Genomic DNA, 25,354 nt, shown 5'->3' on the forward strand with positions numbered 1-25,354 from the left:
AAGGAATTGTATACTTCCAAACATGAACTGGCTTTCCGCTTGACCCTGCTGAGACGGTCACTAAAAGGAAAAAGGAAAAAAAACTAGCTAAATCTCTCAGGATCTGTAAATCTACTCAACCTCTCCCCCTTCTCTAGGAACAAGACGAACATCTTTTCTTCATTCAAAGTGCTACAGCTAACTGTTATTTTGCCAAAGCTTACTTTCAAAGAGACAAAATTATTATTGGCTGCTGATTACATGTTCCTACACTGGCTAGCATTCTGTTAGATTGCTCCTGTAATGTTTGTGTAGGTATTTTGGCTAGGATGCTCTCCTGGTTAGGAGTATAGCATCTAGATCAAGGGAAGTAATAGTGCCACTGTATTCTGCTCTGGTCAGACCTCACCTGGAGTACTGTGTCCAGTTCTGGCCACCACAGTTCAAGAAGGACACTGACAAACTGGAACGTGTCCAGAGGAGGGCAACCAAAATGGTCAAAGGCCTGGAAACGATGCCTTATGAGGAACGGCTAAGGGAGCTGGGCATGTTTAGCCTGGAGAAGAGGAGGTTAAGGGGTGATAGGATAGCCATGTTCAAATATATAAAAGGATGTCACATCGAGGAGGGAGAAAGGTTGTTTTCTGCTGCTCCAGAGAAGCGGACACGGAGCAATGGATCCAAACTACAAGAAAGAAGATTCCACCTAAACATTAGGAAGAACTTCCTGACAGTAAGAGCTGTTCGACAGTGGAATTGGCTGCCAAGGAGTGTGGTGGAGTCTCCTTCTTTGGAGGTCTTTAAGCAGAGGCTTGACAACCATATGTCAGGAGTGCTCTGATGGTGTTTCCTGCTTGGCAGGGGGTTGGACTCGATGGCCCTTGTGGTCTCTTCCAACTCTATGATTCTATGATTCTATGATTCAGATTGGAGTGCCATCTTCCCACCATTCCTGTTCCATTTTGGACAGCATAAACAGGCAAGTAGTTGCCTAAGGATCCTTTAGTTAAACCCCAAAGATGCTAGGTGAAAAGAAGAAAATAAAAGGGCCCTTCCTTTTGTGCCCCTAATAGGCCGGATAGCTACTGCTCCTCCAGTTGCTTTACTTATTAGTATCACAAGAACCACAGAGGTGCAATGCTCTTTCAACAAGAAGTACAACTGACTTGTGCACAGCCCCGCTTCCTTCGACAAGCCTAGTGGGAGGCAGGCTACACAGATTTCCCTTGGAATGGGAAATACTCCTCAAAGACATGTGGATTCTGAACAGTCCAAGCCTCACCAGATAATGGTCCAATCATGACAACAGAATGCATTACACTACTCCTATACTCAAACCAAACCAAACCTCACCAAACCAAACTCATCCCAGGTCAGAGACTGGTCTCCCCTGCCTACAATTCTACATCCTGACTCGGGGAGGGGGGGTGAGGCCCTGCCCTGTGACTCTGTGAAGTGTTGACCTAAAGCAATGAAACCTTTAGGATGATCCCACCTCCTAGGACAAGGTCTGGACTACACCCACACTCCAGCTGTACTGGCTCAGCCAGTAATCAAACAGCACCCACACTACAATTAATAGTATGAAAAGCAGCACTGAGAAAAATTGGGTGAAAAAAACTGCATTTAATCACAATTATAGTGTGGCATGTATGTAGGAGGAGAGAGAACCTAGTGGGTGTCGTGCAGGTTTCAAGTTGCACCTGGGACTGATGGGACAAAGAAGAAAAAACAGCCAATCCCACACAGGCCCCTTTGGGAGGAACAGTAGGATATAAATTCAGTAAAGAAATAAATTGCTGAAATTATAAAATCCAGCAGTTTGACAGATCTGTCTGTAGCCTTAACCAAAGAACTCGGGTTCCCTGTAAGAAAGAGAACAGAAACAAAGAGAAACACGGAGGTATTTTATAGTAGCAAAGCTAGGAATTAAATTTTATGTGGAGAAGGTAAAAAGTAAGATTGACAGAAGCCAAGTAGCAATACCCTGTGGCTGGAGATAACATAATCATCAAAAAAATAAAAATACCATCTTGAAGTAAAAGATCATCAGTCCATTTTAGGAACTCGATCCTGAATGCCTAAACTTTGTATTCTTAAGGACACAAAAAGCAAGTAAGCTGTGTTGGACCATAAGAAAATCAGACCATTGGGGTTTTTGCATGGATCTACATGGCTTCCTTTGTTTTGTGGATGTCAAGGGTGAAATTATTCATGGGCAGAGAGCCAGTGTGGTGCTGAACTAGGGCCTGAGATACCAGGGTTCAGATTGCCACTCAGCTATGAAGCTCACTGAGTGACCTTGGACCAGTAAGGCAATCTCAGCAAAACCTACCTCACAGGGTTGTTGTGAGCATAAAAAGGAGAGGAAGCACAATATATGGGACTGTGATGTCCTTGTTTCAGTTCACATACTATTTTGTAAAGTCTGATTCACCTTTAAATGCAAACTGGATTGAATTTCTCAACCTCCCATATAATTAACATGGACAAGGGTAGTGTTCCTACCCTCTAGTCAGCAGGCCTGAGACCTCTGGAGTGTGTATTGATTCCAGTCAATTCAGCCTGATGGCATACCTGTTGATTTACAGCCCGTAAGAGGGCAGGAGGGGGGGGAACCGTACAGGAAACACTGAGCAACCCAACCAGAGAATACTAATACAATAAATGCATGAACAGCCATTAAGGTTAGGACTCACACCTAAAAGGATGTGCACGAAAACCCTTTGGCGTCCCAATCACACTTGAGCATTCACTGCTTGCTTTAGGTATGGTAAAAAAGGCTATCAATACCTTTCTCCTCTTTTGTCTTAGGGAAAAGCCCCCTCCCAGTTAACTGAAGCTTTAAAAGGAATCCTCATGCAAGAACAAAGGTTCTATTTTATTCTAGTCTTTTGCGGGTGGCCTTCATTTTCCTTGGTTTTCCCACCCCTCCATCTTCATTATTTTGAGGTTCTGAGGGACCTTGTGCTTTTGTTCAACCTCCATGACTTTCTCCCAAGGAAAGTTCCAAACGTTATGGAGCTCAAGGGAAGGATTTGCCTAGCCCCGTTTCTCCATCACAGTATTTTCCTTGATATTTCTTGACAGCATGCTACACTTTGTAATCTAAGGGTGCCTAGACCTTTGAGAAGTCATAAGGAACAATCCAAGCAACTACAGTGCCCCAGCGCAAAGGAAGATCTCAAGATCTAAGTAGAACCCAGAAATAGATAATGTTGCCACTCGGGCCTCCTGTCACTTTCTAACCCTCCAAGCAAGTATGTCACAAACACTGCCCCAGGCAATGTCATTTATATTTGGCTTCTTTCTCTAACCTGAGTCAGCTCTCCATATGTGTATCTGGTGCCCACCGCCTTCAGATTTTCTTGCTTAACATTAATTTCCCATCTCCTTTCTTCACCTGCTGCTCTGTCTCAGTCCATTCCATCTCCTCCTTCTATAGATTTAGTGAAGCAATTATCAGTCCAATGTGATTGCTGTGCATGTATCTAATATGTGTATTTTGTAATAAAATGAATATTTAATTACTTTAAACTCTGATTCATCATCTCCTTGGGCTTTTTGGGGAGGAGGGGGAGGATATAAACTTAATAAATAAATAAAATAGTGTCTTGGAAAATCTAGGTTTTGACATGGCACATCATAATTCTTGGTTTTAATACTTAACACACATTCCTTGGGTATACATTTGAAGCAGAATATTTGTGTAGACAAGGACATATGGTAGCAAACTGATGATCATCCTATGGCCTGCCAAGCCATTTCAGATCCTCAGATCCAGGACAGATTTTAAGGAAGATGTTGGATTAGAAGCAACACAGGCACATTCTGCAGGTACAGAATGTTATAGTATGCTTCATTAAAAGTCAGCTAGGAAACTGTAGGAATGAATCACTCTCTCATTATTGAACCTGCAGACCATCCTGGAAGTTTCTGCTGAAAGGTGGCTTGTGAATTCTCTTAAACAAACAAACAAACAAACAAACAAACAAACAAACAGTTTTTCTTCTTTTCTACACACCAGCCTCCTATCCAGGCTTGGGATGATAACCCATACATTCCAGAATGTCACAGGAGATACAATAAGTTAAAAACTACTGGGAGCCAGCTCATCAACATTATTTCTCAACAGTACTTTCTAGCATGAAGGCCTATCTAACAATTGCTATTTATGGATTCTAAACCTTGATTCTTGACTACCCTGGTTCACGGTACATAAGACTGTTTTCCAAAGCTTTGTAAAATGTGACTGGTGCAGAATGTCAACAGCTACCTGCTACTGGGGTGAGTATCCCCGCCCCCCCCCCGCGTGCACCTTTGAACATTTTATTTAAGGTTTTTACACAAACATGTCAAACATTAACATTAAGGGGTAGCCATCTTGGCACACATATATGTATGTTACATGATTGCATTGGCTTCCAATTGCTTTCTTGGTAACAATGACCTGAGCAAGACTATCTAGAACACTATCGGTTCTTATATTCCTCATCATAGTGTTGTTTTCTTGGGCCACAATCCAGCTCAGAGGAAGAAGAGGCAGTGCCTGGGGCGCCATATGTCCAGACTACCCAGGCCAAAAGGTGTGCCCTTCCTTGACTCTTCTAGCTCAGAAGGCACTGCATCTAGGCAGCACTCATCCTCAAGTCATAGAAGCCAGCAACTGCAAAGTTGGGCAATGGCCTGTTAAAACAAGACATAGCTCCTTAGAGAGCGTAGGGCATCAGGTCAGCTAGCTCTCATAAGACTGAACCATGCTGCCAAGGCAACAATTCACTCCTGGTAAGTTTGGGCCTACAGGGAGCTCTCCATGATTCCGCTCAACTGTCTTCTGCCCCGCCCACTCTTACTTGGTTGATTCTCTTCAAGACCTAACAACTCTCCTAAAAATGTGGGTGCCCCAGACTCTATCTGACGCCACCATCCTAGACCCCAACCCAAGGATAGACCAAATACACAGTAACTACAGTGAGAAATGACATCTGAACTTCAATGTGCCTTAAGCCAATGTAGGCAAAAGCACAAAGAAGGCATTCCCAGTAGCCACTCCACAACTACTGAACTCCCTTCTCCTAGAGGAGCTTGCCCAATCTTAAACATCCTGCAGAAGTACTGGGAAAACCCCATTGCAGCCGATTAATTTATTTTTAATCAATTAAGTTTCATATTTTTGTCCCATTCGTTTAATGGCGTCAGCTACTCCAACTCACGTAACTCCTCAAAAACAAAAACATCACAACATAGCTTACAATAGACAATATTCCAATCAAACACAGCTCCTGGGATGTCAGGTACCGAGAGCAGATCTGTGTTGCACCATAGAAAGCCCTCAAGACAATTCAAACACAGCACTGATAAGCTCCAGAGGGAACAACCCTGCACTACGTTGGACAGTGATTCACTGCCTTTACGGTGAGCGGAATATAATGAGCAAATAAAATAAAAAAATCAATCACCCTCTGGTACAGATCTATTAAATGCAGTATATTTGCTACATTTACAGCTGGTTAGAGTTGGTTTAGAAAGTTCCAAATTAAAATGCCAACCCTAAATTTATGTCAGCTCATCTGCCCTAGGATGTCAGGATGCTGTTATGTTTCATAATAATTTATAATTTACTTTTCTGTAAACCCTCTCCTAAGAACTTACAACGTGCACAGAAAATTTCAAGGGTGAATGTTTGAGCACTAAGCAAAAAATGAACATTTGTTTTTATAGCCAACATTTCTGACCTTTGGAAAACTTGTGCCGTGAGTGGCACACTGAAAGCCCATTTCACTGCACTGTTGGCTAAGAGTAGCAATGCTAACACTGTAAGATCACAAAGACTGCAACATAAAAGTACAGCTGAATCCAACTTTACTGACTTTCTAGCATCAGCTAAAGACACATCTTCTTTATTCAGGCATTGCAAGCAGGGTTTAAATTGTGTATGTGTTTTGGGATATATATGGAGGATTGCTTTTATATATTTTCTACACTGCCCTGGGATTCCATGGAAAGATGCAATAAATAAATTCAAAAAACAAATAAAACATTTCAGTAAAACGTCTTGGAAATCAGCCAACCAAGACAACTCATACGAACTGACCTCTGAACATCTTGATTATATTTTATTTTACAATCACTACTTCCTAGCCCCTCAAAATTAAGCAGTTTCCTTGAGGAGAGGTTTAAATGTAGCTTGCACCAACAAAAGTTATATCATAACTGTAAATAGCTATTTGACCTTGATCAATATTGAGCATGGCCAACCTACTTTCATTTCTCAGCTGTTTCCATGTGCCCATGAAACCCTCTCTCTAAATGAACAATTACTTTGCTCTTTTAATTGAAACAGTCAAAGCTGGTGACTTGCTTTCACACAGATTTAACAGCCACAATTCTAAGCATCTGTATTTATTTTAGTGCTCTATATCTCATACCTGAGTTTGCTTGTTTCCTCCTTCCATTCTCCATTTGCGCTATTTCTTTTGAGTTTGAAAACTGAGCTCATTGTAATTGTGCTAATTCAGAAATCTGTACTTATTTCATAGACTCATAGAGTTGGAAGGGACCCCGTGCGTCATCTAGTCCAACCCCTGCCATGCCAGAATATTCACCCATACAGGAATCAAACGTGTGACCTTGGCATTAGCAGTACCAATGTCTAACCAACCAAGCTAATCAGATTTATTCATTTTTTCTTCCACAAAAAAGGGCTCGCAGAATGGCATGCAGATCATTACAAACCAGACAGTCCTTGCTCTTGGGTTTACAATATGGAAGGTCTTCAAACTACAACACTTTAATGCAGGTGTTCTTAAAGATGTGTCACATCAGGCCTCCCCAAATCAGGAAGTAACTGTTTGAAGTAAGTTAAATTAAAGTAAGTTCACTTCACTTTACATTCTGTATTTGGATGCTGGAGTACATGATATAGGAGCCAGCTATCAAGTATTAAGGTAGTGTGTACACACCCCTTTGAAATTCTTTATTAGAGTATTATTATTAGAGTATTGAGTATTTTTAAGTGAGTCATCTCAAAATATTTGCCCCTATATACTACACAGGAAGCCTTTTATTAAGCGTTCAGCTGCAAAATTTAAAGTGAACACTGACTTTAAAGCAGAAGAAGACAACTGAGCTGTCATTGTTCATTTTCATCCCCCAGCTACATGGCAAGCAATTAAATAGAAAAACGCTAAAAAAAGAAGTCAGGACACATGAATGCATAGCATGAAGTGCTGGAGGAAAGAATGCTACAAAGGCAAAGCTATTGGAAAAATAAGTAGTTGCTTCATTGACCCCAGTACTCAATCAAGAAGATGAGACAGTGTACCTCTTTAGAAGTAATGACAGAGTATTCTGCCTAACCCAATAAGGGGAGTAGCTAGCTGCTCTGGCACCCGGAGCAGCAGGGGCAGGGCGAGTCACCCACGGGGGCAGGGTGATCTGCCCGGGCGGGTGGTGCGGTGAGCTGCCCACGGAGTCGGCTGGTGGATGCAAGCCCCACGCTGCCGTTTCAGGCAGCGCGGGGTCCCGAAGCACCGCAGCACTCCCAGGAGAGATGCGTGCTTGGGTGCGCCGCAGGCCAGGCCCCGCGGTAAGTGCCAACCCCCACAGGGCACCATTTTGTCAACCCCCCCTCAAGGATGACACCCGGGGCAGACCACACCCCCTGCACCCCCTTCCTATGCCCCTGAACCCAATCAAGGCATATGTTAAGGTACCCAAGATAGTGTTCGGTTGCCCCCTGGCCAATGCCAGATACTCAAGAGTTTACACATGTATGAGAAACTGAGGCTCTCTTTCCAATGAACTTTTGTGCATTCAATACAAATCAGGATTTCTCATTACGGCACTTTGGGTAGCTCCCCGCAGTGTTTCTACCGTGTCTTAAGTGAAAATGAAAGTGGCCCCCTTGGATTATCTCTTTTCCTCAGTGAGCAAGTAAACAGCAACTGAGGAGAGATTTAAATTTGGAACATGAGACAGGAAGAGGTCCAGGGGATCAAACTATAAGAGGCTCTGGGTGCCTGAGCACCCACAAAAATTGTTGTGGGTGCTCAGCCCCCACACTGAAGTGCCCCCAATGCAATTTCCAAGGTCTCTCAAGGCCTCAGACAGCATCTCCAAGGCCTCGGACATTCTGTCGGAGGTCTCACAAGGCATTGGAGATGCTGTCCAAGACCTTCCAAGACCTTGGAACCTGACTTTGGGTGGTACCAGAAGTTGGGTTCTGAGGCTGGGGGCGGGGTGTGCATTTGACATCACAATGCAATGTGACATCATGACGTCATGCACACCGGGCACCCAAGTCGGCTCCCCTGAAGAGGTCAAAAACCTTCCTTCAGCCCCTGTCAAGATCTCTCCCACCCCAATTCATGAAGCTGCTATTATGGGAGAGAATGTGGATCAATATCCTGCTTCATTTATTTATTTCCAATCTGGCCCTGAGGTAAGAATTCTAAGCTGATCAACTGAGAACAGTGATAGACAGGCCATGCTGTCTTAAGAAGATCTACATGACACTTTGAAAATGACTGCCTTTTAAATTGAATATAATGCCAACCAACACCACAACTTCTAATTCTAGTATTGTTTCACTTTAGGCCAACAAGGCATTTGATATTTGTCAAGGTAACATGAGCACCTTAAACACTACAAGTAACTGATAGCAGCAGCATAAAAGTTATCAAAGCCACTCAGTGTATACACACATACAAATTACTACAAGCAGAACTCAACTGTGGGACTACCACACGGAGGCCAGGAAGACCATCAATGCAAATCCCAACATATGACAATATGCGGCAAGTATTAGCACTAGTCCTGGTTCAGTAATTGCTGCATCCATAAGCAACTGTGAAAACATCACTTACTCAGCAGCTGCTCAAGAATAAATGTACCAGGGAAATGACTGTGATAATAATGGGAGAATCATCTGTGTAATTTCTCCTTCACAGAAGGAAAGAGCAATGAGCAAAATGCTCAGAATCCACCTCACATTGTGGATTCTCATGATTACTATTAATAGAAGCTGACGGTGTAGACACAATTGCTGAAGACCCTGCTTAAATGTTCACTTCTTTTAAAATATTATTTTGGAAATAATTGTTAACTTATATGCCAACTGATTACATGAACTATTTTCATTTTGGGGAGTCTTAAATGTTTACAGAAATCTAAGTTTATTACGTCATGCAACCTTTTAAGTCTGGCTGTTCAAATACCAAAGAGAACAGGAGTTTTTTAACAGGAACTGCCTTTTATATATAGACAAGTGGGAACCCATAACAAAATGTTGCAGTATTATTCCTAGTCCTTAGCAGGTGTGCTCTGGCTCAGGTTTTCAGGCAGTCCGAACAAAAATTTTGGAGTGCTAAGTACTCATGGAACAGTTAGGCTTCAGGAGGAAAGGAGTGAAAGACATTGCTTCAATTTCTCACACCTGGGAAACTTTCTCTCCCTAAATTGGAGGGAAAGATGGCATGAAATTATGCTCCCGAGGGTAGAATTACATGGGGAGTCCAATCTTATGCAGATTTACTCAGACATCCGACTAAGTTCAATACAACTCATTCACAAATAAATGTGCATAGGATTACACCATTAATCACCAAAATTTTAGTATTTTCCATGTAAATTTTTATTTTGAATATACACACCATACTGCTTATATTTGAATATTTTATTGAGTGGAAACACTTCAAATATGGATATGTTCATATCACTTGTTTCAAGGAGGTGAATCCCTATATTTTTAAGGCTTTATGTGTGAATGTGTAGCACCCCACTCCTTTTCATGGAAGTACAATGAAGAGATTCTGCATATTCTGAATTTGGGTTCAGAGATACTAATTACCCCTTTTCATTCATCAAAATCTTCACAGTAGCTTCAATGTTAGCATTAAACAGAGCAGAAAGTCAGAAAGGAATGAAAATTTCTGTTAATATGGCCATTTTAAAAAGGACAAATAAAAAAACAAGAAGCTAGCTGTGTGTCTAAAGTAGGTATTTTCTTCAGCGCTGATAATAATACAAAACACAAAAATAAGCAGTATTCTACTAAAAAGCCACTGAAAACAAAGTGGAAATAAACACGCATGAAGATAGAAAGCTGTTTTGAAAAGGTGAATTTATCTTCTACTATAAATGCTGAGGGGGGAAATTGGGGGCTGGGGGGAAATCAAGGAAAGTAGAGCTGGAAGGGACCCCAAGGGTCATCCAGTCAAAGTAATGAAAGTAAAGGTAAAGGGACCTCTGACCATTAGGTCCAGTCGCGGACGACTCTGGGGTTGCGGCACTCATCTCGCTTTACTGGCCAAGGGAGTAATGAAAGTAAGCTAGGCTAAATCATGTAAAATGTAAAGAAAAAAGTAACAGGCCATTATTTTCTAAAAATGTATTTTGCTCTTTCAAGCCACAATCGAATCGAGCAAGAGAGATGCAGCTGGGACTACTGGCAGTTTAACCAGTTGCGGTGCCCACAGGAGCCTGCAAAGCGAGGTGCTGCTCAGTTTTGAAAGCTGCTTATTTGGCAATTGGATCTGTACCTTTGAAAATCACCCAAATCTCTGGGTGCATTTGCATCCCTTCCACCAGTTATATTCATACACCTATACCACACTTCCCAAATATATAGTGTAACTAAATTATGCCTACTGCCAAAGGATTAAAGATTATATATATTTACCCAAAAGACAATTTACTGCAGAAGTAGGGTATGAAATGCCTTCTTGGTTTCAAAAACACATCCTAAACCTATAATTCTGGTGCATGCACTTGCACACCACACAGGAGCTCCTAAATGCAGAGGAAACTCTGCATAAGAAAAGCTGCTCCATTTGCTTCCATGTTGGAGAATGGTCAGCAGGTACAACTCTACAGCTCCTGCAACACAAGGTTCAACGGTGGAGCTCTAGATACTAGTAAGATCACATGGACACTGGACCACGGACAGTGCATCTTGAAGTAACTGCCTCAGAGTTCTTTTGCTTCGCATCCTGTTTTACGCTTTTAGCATCATTTTTATTACCTCTTTCTCAACTCGAGTCCCAAGATGGGGCAATCACTTGAGTTGTAGAAGAAGCAAGGAAGGCAAGCATCTCATTTGCTCTGAAAGATCAATTACTTCCAAAGGGGGGAAATATGGAACATATAGGGAACACTGACAGTAAGTAAATGTATATAGCAGGAAAAAAGTACTCTCTCTCAAACTCCTTTTTATTATTATTCATTTATATGTAGTTATAGCCCATCCTGCACCATGAAATCCACACCTTTTTGCTCATTTTGAGTATTGGTCTGAGTATTTTTTCAGCTCTGAACCACCAATTAGTTTTGTAGCACAACTTTAAATCACTCTGTGACCCAGCATAGCGTAGTGGTCCCTATTTGTTTTTTTTTATCTGGGAGATCCAGATGCAAATCCCTACTCAGCCTATTTTTATGTTTGATTCAGCAATAATTTGGAATTCTGAGTAACTTGGGACGGGAAAACAAACTGAATGCTCCCTTGGTGCAGGCAATTCACATTCCCTGTTCTTCGTACTCTCCTTTCTCTACAACTCCACAGCCTCCTACTCCATCCCTTGCCTTTTTTATCATACTTTTCTGATAAGAAACAGTGGGGGGAAGTAACAGCAATTGCAGAGGCAGGCAATGGTCCCAGCAACAGTAAGAGGGTGGGTGGTAGCAATATCAGGAAGAGGAAGTTCCATGCTACTTAGATGTTTTCTCCCAGGGCAGTCAGTCAGTCAATTACATTTATATTCCACCTTTCCTCCAATGAGCTCACGGTACTGTACATAACTCTTTCCCACTCAAAGCACTACACCACGCTGGTTCACTCTTTCCCGCCCTGGGAGAGCAACAAGCTACATTAAGAGCCAGAAATCCTCTTCACTATGTTTGGAGGAGGCAGATCTACGATGGGTGCATTCTTCAGGGAGCCAACATTATAATCTACAGTGGTGCCTCGCAAGACGAAATTAATTCGTTCCGCAAGTTTTTTCTTCTTGCGAGTTTTTCGTCTTGCAAAGCACGGTTTCCCATAGGAATGCATTGAAAATCAATTAATGCGTTCCTATGGAGACCGCTTGCCAGGCTGGCGGTGCGGAGAAGGGCTTTTCTCCCCACCGCAAGCCTTCAGGACAGGTACGGGAACAGACGGGAAGGCGCGCGGTGCTTCTCCTCTGTTCCCGGGGCTTGCGGTGGGAGGAGGGTTTTTCCTCCCCACGCCAACATTCAGAACAGTATTCTGAAAGTTGGCGGTGGGAAGGAAAATCCTCCACCCACCGCAAGTCTTCAGGACAGCCATCCGAAGGCTGGCGCGGGGAGAAGGTCTCTCCGCCCCACCGCCAGACTTTGGAGCAGCCTTCCAAAGGCTGGCGGTGTGAGGAGGTCTCTCCGCCCCACCGCCAGCCTTCGGAGCAGCCATCCCAAGGCTGGCGGCGGGAGGAGGTCTCTCCGCCCCACCGCCAGCCTTCAGAGGAGGTCCGAGGACAGTGGGGAAGACGCGCTGCGCTTCCCCGCTGTCCCGAAGATTTCCCTATGGGCTTTTGTCTTGCGAAGGAAGCCCATAGGGAAATTCGTTTTGCGAAGCGCCTCCAAAACGGAAAACCCTTTCGTGTAGCGGGTTTTCCGTCTTGCGAGGCGTTCGTCTTGCGGGGCACCACTGTATTTGCATAGAGAGGAAGACATTAAGGCTGCTTCTAGCTGTGCTACTCCCTGGGGGCGAGTGAGTAACTGAAAGCGTTTTCCGGATCACTGCTCAAGGTGTCTAGCCATATTTAGGTACATGCATGAATGCCAACTGGTAAAGTTTTGGGGGAGCTGGGAAGTCTGTACTTATTTGCAGGGATAGTTTACTACTAACTTCCAACAGAAATGCCAAAAGAAAACTCCATCACACTAATCCCAAATACAGAAACATATTGGACACCCACCCACCCCATTATCTAAAGCATTCATCTTCTATTTGATATAATCGTAGAAGGGACCCCGAGGGTCATCTAGTCCAACCCCATGCAGTGCAGGAATCTCACAATTCTCGCTAAGGTATTAATCATCTTTTGTGGACACCTTTTATAGAATGGCTGGCAGGCAAGAGTCCAAAGCTCTGTATTTTCAATTTTTTAAAAAAATATATAATTCATTTCACTATCAACCAAACAAAAAGCTGATGCAAATCAAGGAAGCAAAACCCATTATTGACAAACTGATCAAGCCCAGTTTTAAAACCAGAATAGAGCATGATCAAATGAAGCAAAGAGTATCATGCAAGTTAAACACTAGAGTGTAAGTGTAAACATGGCTTTCAAAAAAAGAAAATAGATAGATGGAGAAGAGACTCTTAGAGAGCCAATCCTGATGAGTCATTTTCTCTAGGAACATAGGTGCTGTCAGAGTGTTTATCAACATTTTGGATGACATGGATTAGTTGCTTTCCAGCACTACAATCTTCAACTCTAACAAATTTGAAGCCTTCCGAATCCAATGCTCTTCTTATCATTACTCTACTAGGTCCCTTTCCCTTTACGGCATAACTAATAGCATAATCCTATGCATGTTCACTCAGAAGAAAATCCAAGTGTGTTTCATGGAGTTTAATTCAAGGAAAGTACGCATAGAAACGCAGCCTAAATGTGAAAGCTTGCAAAGTGGCAACCATGTGTGCAGTGATATTGAGCAGAACATTTTTCAAGATGGAAATTTTCCCAACACTATATTCCACAGAAAAATTTCCATTTCTAAAAAATGTCTTGTTTTAGAAAGGTAACATAATGGACACAATCTCAGTAAAACCAGGCAATTTGAGGTGACTATCCCTATGAAGCATGCAATTTACATTACCGCTTTCGCTCTCCGCTAAAATTCATGTGTTCTCTTTCTGTTGTTAAAATTTAGAACATGTTAGAGATGTGTATGCCATTTATCTGCATTTCTTGAACTATTACCAAATATTCCAATTATGATAGTATCAATTTGTTCAAAATAAATCACATCAGGGCCTGATTTGCACAGCACAGGTATGTCAAACTCTGGCTTACTGTGAACACGCAAGCATATCTTTTCCCAGAGTGCAGAGAAAACCCGAGTGTTGGTTTCACACATGTGAACTATCAAATGCAGCTTCTTCTCATAGTTACCGTATTTTTTGCTCTATAAGACTCACATTTTCCCTCCTAAAAAGTAAGGGGAAATGTGTGTGCGTCTTATGGAGTGAATGAAGGCTGCGCAGCTATCTCAGAAGCCAGAACAGCAAGAGGGATTGCTGCTTTCACTGCGCAGCGATCCCTCTTGCTGTTCTGGCTTCTGAGATTCAGAATATTTTTTCCTTGTTTTCCTCCTCCAAAAACTAGGTGCGTCTTGTGGTCTGGTGCGTCTTATAGTGCGAAAAATACGGTAATTCGGATATAAATGAACCACAAGCACTGGTTTGTAGGTTTCCAGCCACTTGGGAATAGCAGTATGGACACAATTTTAACAAGATATGTGAATTGGGCCTATATGTGCTTTATTTAAAAAAAAAAAAATCCAAATGAAAAATATCAGTTCAACGTCAGCTATTAGAAAAACCTTTGAGATATTTATACAGCATATAAAATCAACGTGGTGTATTTTAACATTTTGTTTGCTAAATATAAGCAAAACGTGCTAAATCAGAGCCTAAAACACAATTGATTTAGGACATCAAAGGCACTTCTGGAAAACCCCATCACTGTATGATCAGACATCTGTATACTGTTCCAATTCATGAGAGTTTAAATAAATGTGTGAACAACACCAATGACTGCAAGCGTTCACATGAAAGAATGGAGAGTATGTACAAACTAGCAGCGTGAACAGCAGGAGCAGGTTTTCACACATTGTCCAATAGTCGTGAATGTGCAAAAGTCAAAGATTTTTAGCTCTAGGTCTAGAACAAGGGTGAGGGACCTGCGGCCCTCAGACACCATGATCCATGGTTATGGATGAAGGCGGATGTTACGCCCAACAATATCTAGGACAGGGCATCCAATTTTTCATACTAAGTGGGTCGCAAGAGTACTTCAGCATGGAACCTGTGGGTCATATGCAGGCAGGGGGAAGGCCAAAATTTGACACACATACCCAGTTTTCGTGCTGCCTTCCAAAAGCCAAATAACTGGCCTTTGGAAGGAGGAGTGGGGTTCTGGCAGCATTCTGGAGCCCTCCCACATCCTTCCCAAAGCTGGGAAAGCGCTAACTAGGCTTTGGGAAGGAGGCGGAGGGACTCTAGGACCCTATCAGGACCCTCACACTGCCTTCCCAAAGCCCAGTGGCTCACATATCCATCTTTGGGTAGGCAAAATGAAGGCTTGGCAGGAGGCATCAAATGTTGTCAAGGGCCAGATAAAAAGGGCTTCATGGCCGCTCATTGGACCGCCCTGGTCTAGAGGGCCACAGGTTCCTCAACCATGCTCTGGAATGTTCTGAAGATGTTCAGTGCAGGAGTAGGGTTTTCCATGTGTGTTCTGACCCACAGACCACAAATATTATCCTTATTGATGTTGTCAGTTTGTATAGAGTCTCCACACACCTTCATTTGAGTTTGCAGCTTTCAGGGCTTATGTTCGCTTTACACTAATCCCAAACTTTAGATTTCCTACCTGCTAGCAAAATAAATAAATAATAGTAATAATAATAGTGCTAATCTACATTTCCTAAGTAATTTATTTAAAAAAATGGCACAGAGATTCTGAAATACTATTATCTCCTTGTAGTCAGTAACATAAAAAATACATTTTTAACTCACACAGGACCAATCTAGAAAAAGTTGGTCTCGTTTAGATGTAACTAACTCTCCCTACATTGGGAGCAATGCAAGAAAGACATACTTCTGCAGTTCCGTGGTTTTTATAAAGTACATGTCTATGAAATTATATCAAAAGGCTAAAATATCTAGGACTTCCTGTCTGACCACAGCTAATCCACAATGTGGTCTTTAAAATTTACAGTTTGTAAAGATATATCTATATGGTACATTCATTTATATTCGTATTATGATATATGCTGTTGCTTTCCTTGCCAATCAAGGACATTTCTCATGGTCCATTAGCACAATGTCTGCCCTTAAATTTACTTCCTCCCTATCTTATTATGTGTATTTATGCATTAAAGAAGAAGATTAATTCCAATTAGATGCCAGTTTCATTTCACAGTTAAAATGTATTTCTGAACAGCATGAGTTATCAGCTCCTTCATTATGTACAGTATATGTATGTATATATATATTATATATATATACACATATATATCAAACACAACAATGCTCTCATTCATTTCACCCCAGTATCAGTGCCATTCTTTTAAAGAGAAAACCTAAAATCATAGTTGGCATTCTTTGCCTGTGCTATTTTCATCTCCATCCTCTTCCCTAACGTCATCACCTCCATTTTATTGGCAAAACATTTATAGCTCATATAGAACCAGGTTAGGGATGGAAAAGCTGAACACAACCCAATTAGCATTTTAATTCCGAGTTTCTATTTCTACAGCAAAACGACTAAACCCTTTCATTACATTTCTCAATTCTGAAAATACCCCTTTAAAAAAAAATCACCAAAATGAAAATGTGCCTTCCTTGATCCCCTACTCCACCCCACACACCATTTTATGCATTTTTCTTTGCTGTGAATATCTTGCATCTCTATGATAAAATTAAAGCAATCCTGGTTGATTACAGTAGCTTGCTCTCCCTTTTAAAATTTACAAATCCAATTAAATGGCTATTATTGTAAAGCTATACAAAGCATACAGTCGAGGTTCTGTTTTAATTATATGCCCTATATCCTCCTGATTAGCTGAGATACATCTACTGCATTGGAACTGTGCTCTCTTATGTCCATTTTGATGAATATTCAACATAAAATCAGAATTTAGGTTTACTGAATCAATCATTATGCCATCGTCTCCTATAAAAGAAATGGATATCACAATATAGATCTGAGATGGAAAGATTAATGTAGGTTTAGTAACAGAACTAGTGTTGCTATATATGAAACATAATTTATTTAGTATACATTCTACTGTCAAAAATTAATCTTACAGCAAAGATGGTTGAACAGGTTTGATACCCATGCTACATACCAAGAAAACCAAAAGGTTACATAAATAATGCAAAATTAAATTACTAATGGATATTAGAAGCAGATTGACAGACAAAATGATTTGTTCTAAAAACACTTCTGAGTCATTTTGTCCTTACCTGCAGGCATGAACCATTACTGCATGCAGTGACTGCTCCATTTCCTAGCACAGACTTGAAGCAGCATCACATCTCTCACACGGAATGTGACTAATTCATAGGTTTGCAATTCCTAAGCTATTAGCAAAGGACACTCCCTTTCAACCTAACATACTGCTTTTAACAGAATTTATTTTCTCCTAGCCTAAATTCAAGTACAATCCTCTTTTTAAGTGACATTATCTGATATATGCATGTCTATGTATGTATGTACATGTGTGTGTGTGTGTGTGTGTGTGCGTGCGTGCAACATCTCTCAATCTAGATTTAAAAATCAAGATGCTTTCATGGGTGGAAACACACACGGAAACACACACACACACACACACACTGCAGCAACAGTATAAACACGTATGTACCAGACGATGTATTATGGATTTGCATGCTGCACAGATTAGCCCTCATTTTTTAAAAAAAAAAACATGAAATAATAAGCATTTGCCACTGTCGCAAAGCTTAACCAGCAACAGATTCAATTAATAGATTACAATGGCAAGCATGCAATACATCAACACAATTGGCACACTGGAAAGGAAAAATACCCTATACTGCGTCTTAGCATTACTACACCATTAATTGTTCATGCAGGAAATGTAGCTGTACCTTTCTGAAGAGGACGACTTCTCAGAGTTAACTGACATCAGCAGCTCAATCTTCTGCTTGATTTCTGGAAAAATCAGAAAATATTCACAACCAAAGACTGCCTGCCCTTGTTTTCCAATGCCTTATTCGAGAGAGATCTTTCCCCCTAATAATCCCCTTTGTTCCAAACGAAGCCACAAGATTCACTGTACTTCTGCAGAGGCAGATTCTATGGTGCTATAAAAGAAAAAGCTCCAGAGGCATCAGGCCTTGCTAAACTATGCACATGACTGTTTATGAAAGCAGGAAGTACCATTTCTTTTACACAGAGGGGTGTTTCCTCTTTTGAGGCTGAACCGACATTTACCAGATGATTCTGAGAACAGACTGCATGCAGAGGCACATTCCAGCTACTACGAAAAATCCAACAAATGGTTTATTGAGATACACAGCGAGACGGCAAGAAATCTTTTTGTTGAAATATGTCATCGCTTCAAGAGATTCCAGGTTGGGGGAGGGGGACTGAATCGCTGTCACAAGGAAGGTGTTTACATGTGAATATATGGATTGGATATATGAGCAGTACAGTATTAAATAACCTGCATTTCCAGATTTATAGGGCACCAAATCATGAAAGTAAAAAGAAATATTTTCTCCTATCTGAAGCTTCCCCCTTCTAATGCTCTCAACCAACAAACAGCAACACCCTCAGACCTGGGCTGGCATATTATATTTCCCCAAGCTGAAATTGTCTGAGAACACCAACTAGATGTGAAAAGGATAATCAATTTTACTCTCTTTGTAAGGGGAAGGGAACTGCCATACCATCTGTGAATTCCATATCAAAATCAAAGCTTATACATTTTTTAATGTTTTCAAATGTTCTCTTTTCTAAGCGGTTTCTCATTAGTTTTATGTCAACTGTATGAAAATTGCAGCATTGAACTACACACTTAATATGTATGAAATATGCTTCAAATGTTAACAGTTTTCTTGCAAAACATACTGAAACATTCAGCAACATCTCAATATGCTAGATACCTATAAAAACAACACTAACTAAAAATGAATTTCGGCAAAGAAGAGAACCAGTCTTTGTGCCAACTGTGGCCACACTGAGACCATACATTTATTGCAGTGTGATACCGCTTTGAACAGTCATAGCTTCTCCCAAATAATTCTGGAAGTTGTATTTTGTAACTGGGGTGAGAGCTGTTAAGAGACCTACAGAGCTGTGATTCCCAGAGTTCCTTGCAAAGAGAGATTGTTTATTAAACCCTTCTAGGACTTGAACTCTGTGATCGGAATAGGGGTCTCCTAACAGCTCTAAGAGGACGCAGGTGGCGCTGTGGTCTAAACCACAGAGCCTAGGGCTTCCTGATCAGAAGGTCGGCAGTTCGAATCCCCACAAAGGGGTGAGCTTCCGTTGCTCGATCCCTGCTCCTGCAAACCTAGCAGTTCAAAAGCACGTCAAAGTGCAAGTAGATAAATGGGTACCACTCCGGCGGGAAGGTAAACAGCGTTTCTGTGCGCTGCTCTGGTTCGCCAGAAGAGGCTTAGTCATGCTGGCCACATGACCCGGAAGCTGTACACCAGCTCCCTCGGCCAGTAAAGCGAGATGAACACCGCAACCCCAGAGTCGTCCGCAACTGGACCTAATGTTCGGGGGTCCCTTTACTTTTACCTTTAACAGCTCTATGCACACTTAAACTACAGCTCCCAGTATTATTTGGGGAAACCCATGACTGTTTAAAGAGCTTTAAATGCATGGTATGATTGTGGCCTATGTTAAGCACATAAGTTTGACATGGCACAATTCTTTTTTACTTTTAAAATGGAAGCCCGAGGGAGGACAATTGGGATTAGGACTCTAGGCCTCGGGGTCCATTATCTTCTCCTGTGTGGTAGTCCCAACAAATAATCACACACACACACCCTCTGCAACCCTGAAGTTACTTAGCGTAGGAGGGAATGCTACTGGTGCCACTGACAGCATCCCTCCCACAGGGCGGGGGAATCTATTAGGGTGGGAGCTTTAAAGCCAATCCTGATTCCCCCCACAGCCCCTTTTCTAAAAGTTAAAAACATTCATACAGTAACCTATCTGTTTAAGGTAAGATTCAGTTTGGACCAAAGATGGGGAATAAATGACTAGGTAGCAACAGTTCTAAAGAACATTTAAGAAATCTAGTAGGCACCAACTAATTGTTGATGTGCAAAAGACATTTTAGATTACATTCAAAGAAGTACTGTTCCGTAGATTCAGCAAAAAGCACTGTTCAACTCAACAGTTATCAAGCCTCATTCTGAGTACAGTGGTACCTTGGTTTATGAACTTAATCCGTTCTGGAAGTCTGTTCTTAAACCAAAGCGTTCTTAAACCAAGGTGTGCTTTCCCCATAGCAGCAGGGCACTCAATTTACAAATGGAACACACTTAACAGGAAGCGAAACATGTTCTTATTCCAAGGCAGTATTCACAAACCAAAACACCTTCCAGGTTTGCAGCGTTCTTAACCCAAGTAGTTCATAAACTAAGCTGTCCTTAAACCAAGGTACCACTGTACTGTGTTCACTTTCAAGTGCTACATTTAAAATGATAGGCAGCTGGAAAACACTAATAGAAAAGCTACACATAAGGGTTTAGCTTCATTCCACTCAAGGAAAAGTTGAATGAATGAAGTCTGCTGATGCAAGGGGGGGGGGGAGGAATTCTGTCTGCTCAAAAATATTTAAGATGGTGAAATGAGGGAGAAATAAAGTGGTAATAATAATTTATTCCATTCAGTAAAAGACAGGAAACTACCCTTTACATTTCAAATTTTTAGGGCAACTAAAAATAGAATCATAGAATTCGAAGGGACCATGAGAATCATCTAGTCCAAACCCTTGCAATGCATAAACATAAACCACGACCCTGAGATTAAGAGTCTCATGCTCTACGGATTGAGCTATCCCAGCAGTCAAGGAACCATGGATTCTCTTTCAGAAATTATCCACAGTCTTGTTAGGAATTCTTTTGTATTGGATAACCTGGCTTAGAGCATAGGGATTTATTCATTTCGCTCCAGCTCATTGGGCAATATCTAACAGTAGTCATACTCGGAGTAGATCTACTGATTTCAGCACGGGCTATCACCCTCTAATCCTAGGATTAAGAAAGCAAAATGGAGAGAATGTGTGAACAAAGCAGAAGAACTTGGAAAAGAGCGGTTACAAATATGTAGCCATTCCTTCACTCACATAGATCAGGGATGCACAAAAGGTAGATCTGGATCTATTGGTGATTAGCAGTAGATCAGAAAGGCTTTCTGAGCAGCCAATTGTTTAACCATGGCAGCAACAAAATGGCCTTTCCCTTTAAATTAAGAATGCTGAAATAAAGAAGGCAACCAGCAACAGATTTTTCTGAGGTAGGACTGTGAGCTCAGTTCTGGTACCCAAAACAAATTCCTGGTCTCAGCAGCTGCTCATTGGTACCCTGTTCTTTAATTTATTTTGTGCCTCGGCCCAGTTGATGGCTCCTGAGGGTTTAACACCACACAAAACAGGTCCTGGAAGTCTGCCTTCCCCTAATCTATGAACTGCTTATCAAAAGTGGATTTCTAACCTAATAAAGGGACAAGCATAAGGAGACCCCATTGGATTAGATCAAGGGCCCAGCTAGTCGAGCATTCTGTTCTCACAGCAGCCAATCATAAGTTTGTGGGAAGATTATAAGCAGGTCCTGTATAAAAGCACTTCCCCGACTGGTGATTCCCAGAAACTGGCATTTAGCACCATAAGGCCTCCAACAACGGAGACAGAATATAACCATTGTAGCTAGAAGCGTCTGATAGGCTCATTCTCTTTTGAAGTCATCCAGGTTAGTGGACCTACGTTCATGTTATGGGAATGAATTCCATACTTTTGCTATGTACTGTGTGAAGAAATACTTCACTTTGCCTCTTCTGAATCTTCCAGAAATAAGCTTTATTGGATGGCCTCAGGTTCTAGTTTTACGAAAAAGGGAGAAAATACATCTCCCTGTCCACTTTCTTCACAGCATGCATAATCTTACACCTCTACCATGTTATTTGCCTTTTTTCTATTAGAAAACCCAAATGTTTTCAATTTTACTCACAAGAAAGTTGTTCCACTACAATTTAGGTTGCCCTTTTCTGAACTCTGCCCAACTTTACAATGTCCTTTATGAGATGAGACATTCCCAAGAGTGGTCTTAACATGGATTTTTTATCACAGCACTATTATATTGGCAGGTCTACTTTCAATCGCTTTCCTAATGATCCCTAACATGGAATTCACCTTTTTCACAGCTGTTCCAACTACATTGAGCTATCCACTATGACCACAAGGTCCTGTTTCTGGTGAGTCACCCCCAGTTCAGACCCCACAAGTGTATATGTGAAGTGGGGATCTTCACCACAACCACCCACACACACACAGTGTACAACCCTTTACACTTGTTTACACTGAATCTCATTTGTCATTTTACTGCCCATTTACCTCCTCACAATCTCTTTTTCTTTCAACAACCTTGAAAAATTTGGGGGGATCATAAAACCTGGCAACCTCATTGCTCATCCCTAACTCTAGATCATTACTGATCATATCATCGAAACACCCCCAGAGCAACACTTAACTACTGTAAAACAAGTAATACCTATAACTTGCTCCTTAGTCCCAGTATACATGTATACTGGAAACATATAAAAGCATTTTATTTACCTAGTAGTAACATGCATATAAAAACCAGTTTTCAGTCTCAAGATCAAGATAGAACAATCTAACAGTAGGAGAACCAAGAAAGAAAGGCTGGTAACATATCTGACTTTCTCTTAGTTTTCAGAGATAGGTTGAAAAGGTTTTAGGATGCATTTAAAAAAATAAAAAAGAAGAAAGCATTGTGGTAGGTATCTTAAAGAGTAGGGGAGAAATTCACACTTCCTGAAACAACTCAAACTGCAGCTATCTTTCAAGGGAACACCAAAATAAGTCAGTGTCTTATGTACCCTATCAGTGGTTGAACTCAAGTTGTTACTTTACAAGCTACTGCCTTCCGCAATGATTATTTGAATCCATTAAATACTGAACTAAAACATGTTATATGGGTTGATATACAGTGTGACTGCTTTTTAAGAGTCCAAATAGAGAATGGGATAAATGAATACATATTGTAGATTATTCATAATCTACAAATTGTACTATTTAAGATAACAGTGAATAGCAGAAAATAGTTTGAAAGTGGTTGATAGTTATACAAAATGCTGATGGAAGCTATTTTTTCAGCATAATCTAAAACTGCAAAGCCATACTCATAATATATAACTGAGGGTTTTGCAGCATGCTCAGAGTTGAGATGGGTCCTCTTAGGAGACAGGTTGTGCCATTTATCCCAGCACTGGCCAGCAGGAGGCAGAACCCTGAGAACGAAGTGTCACAGAACACATATGGCTGCTCACCCATAATGCTCTTTAGAAGAGCAACCCACTACAAGAAGGTGCCTGCATGTCTGGCACAAGGGACAGCCAAAAAGTTATCATGAGCGCTAAGTGTCACTTAGCTGGTGTCCTGAATAATTCCTGAATAACAAATCTGGTGTAGATTTTTAATTCACATACAGTCCAATTGTAAAACTGGATACCCAGATGAGTTTAATGGTAAAGGTAAAGGGACCCCTAACCATTAGGTCCAGTCGTGACCAACTCTGGGGTTGCGGTGCTCTTCTCGCTTTATTGGCCGAGGGAGCCGGTGTACAGCTTCTGGGTCATGTGGCCAACATGAGAAAGCTGCTTCTGGTGAACCAGAGCAGCGCACGGAAACACCGTTTACCTTCCCGCCGGAGTGGTACTTATTTATCTACTTGCACTTTGATGTGCTTTCGCACTGCTAGGTTGGCAGGAGCAGGGACCGAGCAATGGGAGCTCACCCCGTCGCGGGGATTCGAACCACCGACCTTCTGATCGGCAAGTCCTAGGCTCTGTGGTTTAACCCACAGCGCCACCTGCATCCCAAATACTTGCTCCTAAATAAGCAACCACAAAGAAAAAGCCTAAATCTCTGAACAGTAGCATTGACTATGGTAGATTATTTGCAGGTTGTCTGCAAATATTAGGTCTACTTTATACAAATGTCCTGCTCATGGGCTTCTCATAGACATCTGGTTGACTACTGTGAAGGTAGGACTAAGACTTTTGATTTGTTGCTCTCATCATTCTCAAGAATGAATCAACCATGCTGGCTAGGGTTGATAGCAGCTGGAGTCTATTATCATCTGGAGGGTCTCTGGTCTGATCAGCAACATGATTCTTATGTTCCTAATCAGCAAGCTCCCTTAAATTAGAAACAGGTTGATCGGGATCCTGTACATATGGACTCTGAAGAAAATCCCACTGATTTAACAGGGTTTATTCCAATGTAACTCTGCATAGGTATCAGAAGACACAAGGAAACCTGGTTTGTAGAAGTACAACCCCTGCCCGAAACACCACAATGAGCACTGAAAACACTCAGTGGACATGAAATACTGACAGACATAAACTTGAGTAGCAGCATTCTACACAGGAACGTTTTGCTGCAGATTCCCTTTTTTAATGTAAAGTCATCGTTCTGGCCTTTTGTACAGTAATTATATGGCTTTTAATAACATTCAAATACAAAAATATATGTACATTTTCTGGTACAAACCAAACTCTGCATATGAAGTTGTGGGTTTGGCTTTTGCTTTTGACAATAAGCTCTACCCAATTTTATTGCTGCATGCCATGCTGTAGTGGAATTAGGATTTCCGGCAGGCTATTAGAAAATAATGACTGATAACCATGCCTGGACCTGTTTTGCAGCTTCTGTTTATACATGAGACCACAAATCAAACAGGAAATGGCCACAGAAAGCTCCTGACAGCATTAGTAAGTAAGTAGTAAGTACTTTACCTAAAGATATATATATTAAACATTAAACAGGAAAAAAACGTGCCTATTCTCCACTCTGGAGGGGAAAAAACAAGTTACAAGAAGAACACATAAACAACCTCCAGAAATAAAACATTCCTATTCTTGCAGGCTTTGGATAATTAAAACTGTACAGACATTGTTTATTCCTACGGTATGTATTTATTGATTTTATATTGTAAACCACCCTGTGTTCCTTGGATGAAGGGCAGTATAGAAATTTAATAAATTAATTAATAAATACTATGTAGATAAACAAATAGGAAATATCTGACAATGTCAATGTTTTATTGGAAGCAGATGTTTGTTTGGATTACAAGCCTGGCTCCTACAAAATTATTCATTTGAATTAACTACAAAAAGCGGCAACACATGCTGGCTTAATACAACACTGAAATGTCATAAAAGTTTGAGACATTTTCCCATGCAGAAAAACTAATTTGCCCTTCACCTCCCAAGAGCTTTGGGTTGCATCGTGCCTCTGCCTCTCTGGTTTAGCTTCTCTAGTAAGCAGACCAAAAACTGTAACTGGAGCAAACCCACAGGGCATTTTGTATAGTCCTTGTTATTCCTCTTAAGCAATCGAT

General features: G+C 41.3%; 1 protein-coding gene across 8 annotated transcripts in view; it reads right to left on the minus strand.

Annotated features, from left to right (window-relative positions):
• Window positions 1–25,354, minus strand: part of SRPK2 (SRSF protein kinase 2) — an 89,960-nt gene that overhangs the window by 35,818 nt on the left and 28,788 nt on the right. For 5 of the 8 annotated variants that reach the window (XM_081927699.1, XM_081927694.1, XM_081927695.1 and 2 more), the window contains exon 2: window positions 17,840–17,903. The exons of the other annotated variants lie outside the window; for them this stretch is intronic. In XM_081927699.1, coding sequence (XP_081783825.1) covers window positions 17,840–17,877 — 38 coding nt within the window. In that variant the 5' untranslated portion in view covers window positions 17,878–17,903. The remainder of the gene's footprint in view (window positions 1–17,839; window positions 17,904–25,354) is intronic. 8 annotated transcript variants of the gene reach the window in all.

The sequence above is a fragment of the Podarcis melisellensis genome (assembly GCF_964234715.1).
Source record: "Podarcis melisellensis genome assembly, chromosome: 10".
Taxonomy (NCBI): Eukaryota; Metazoa; Chordata; class Lepidosauria; order Squamata; family Lacertidae; genus Podarcis; species Podarcis melisellensis.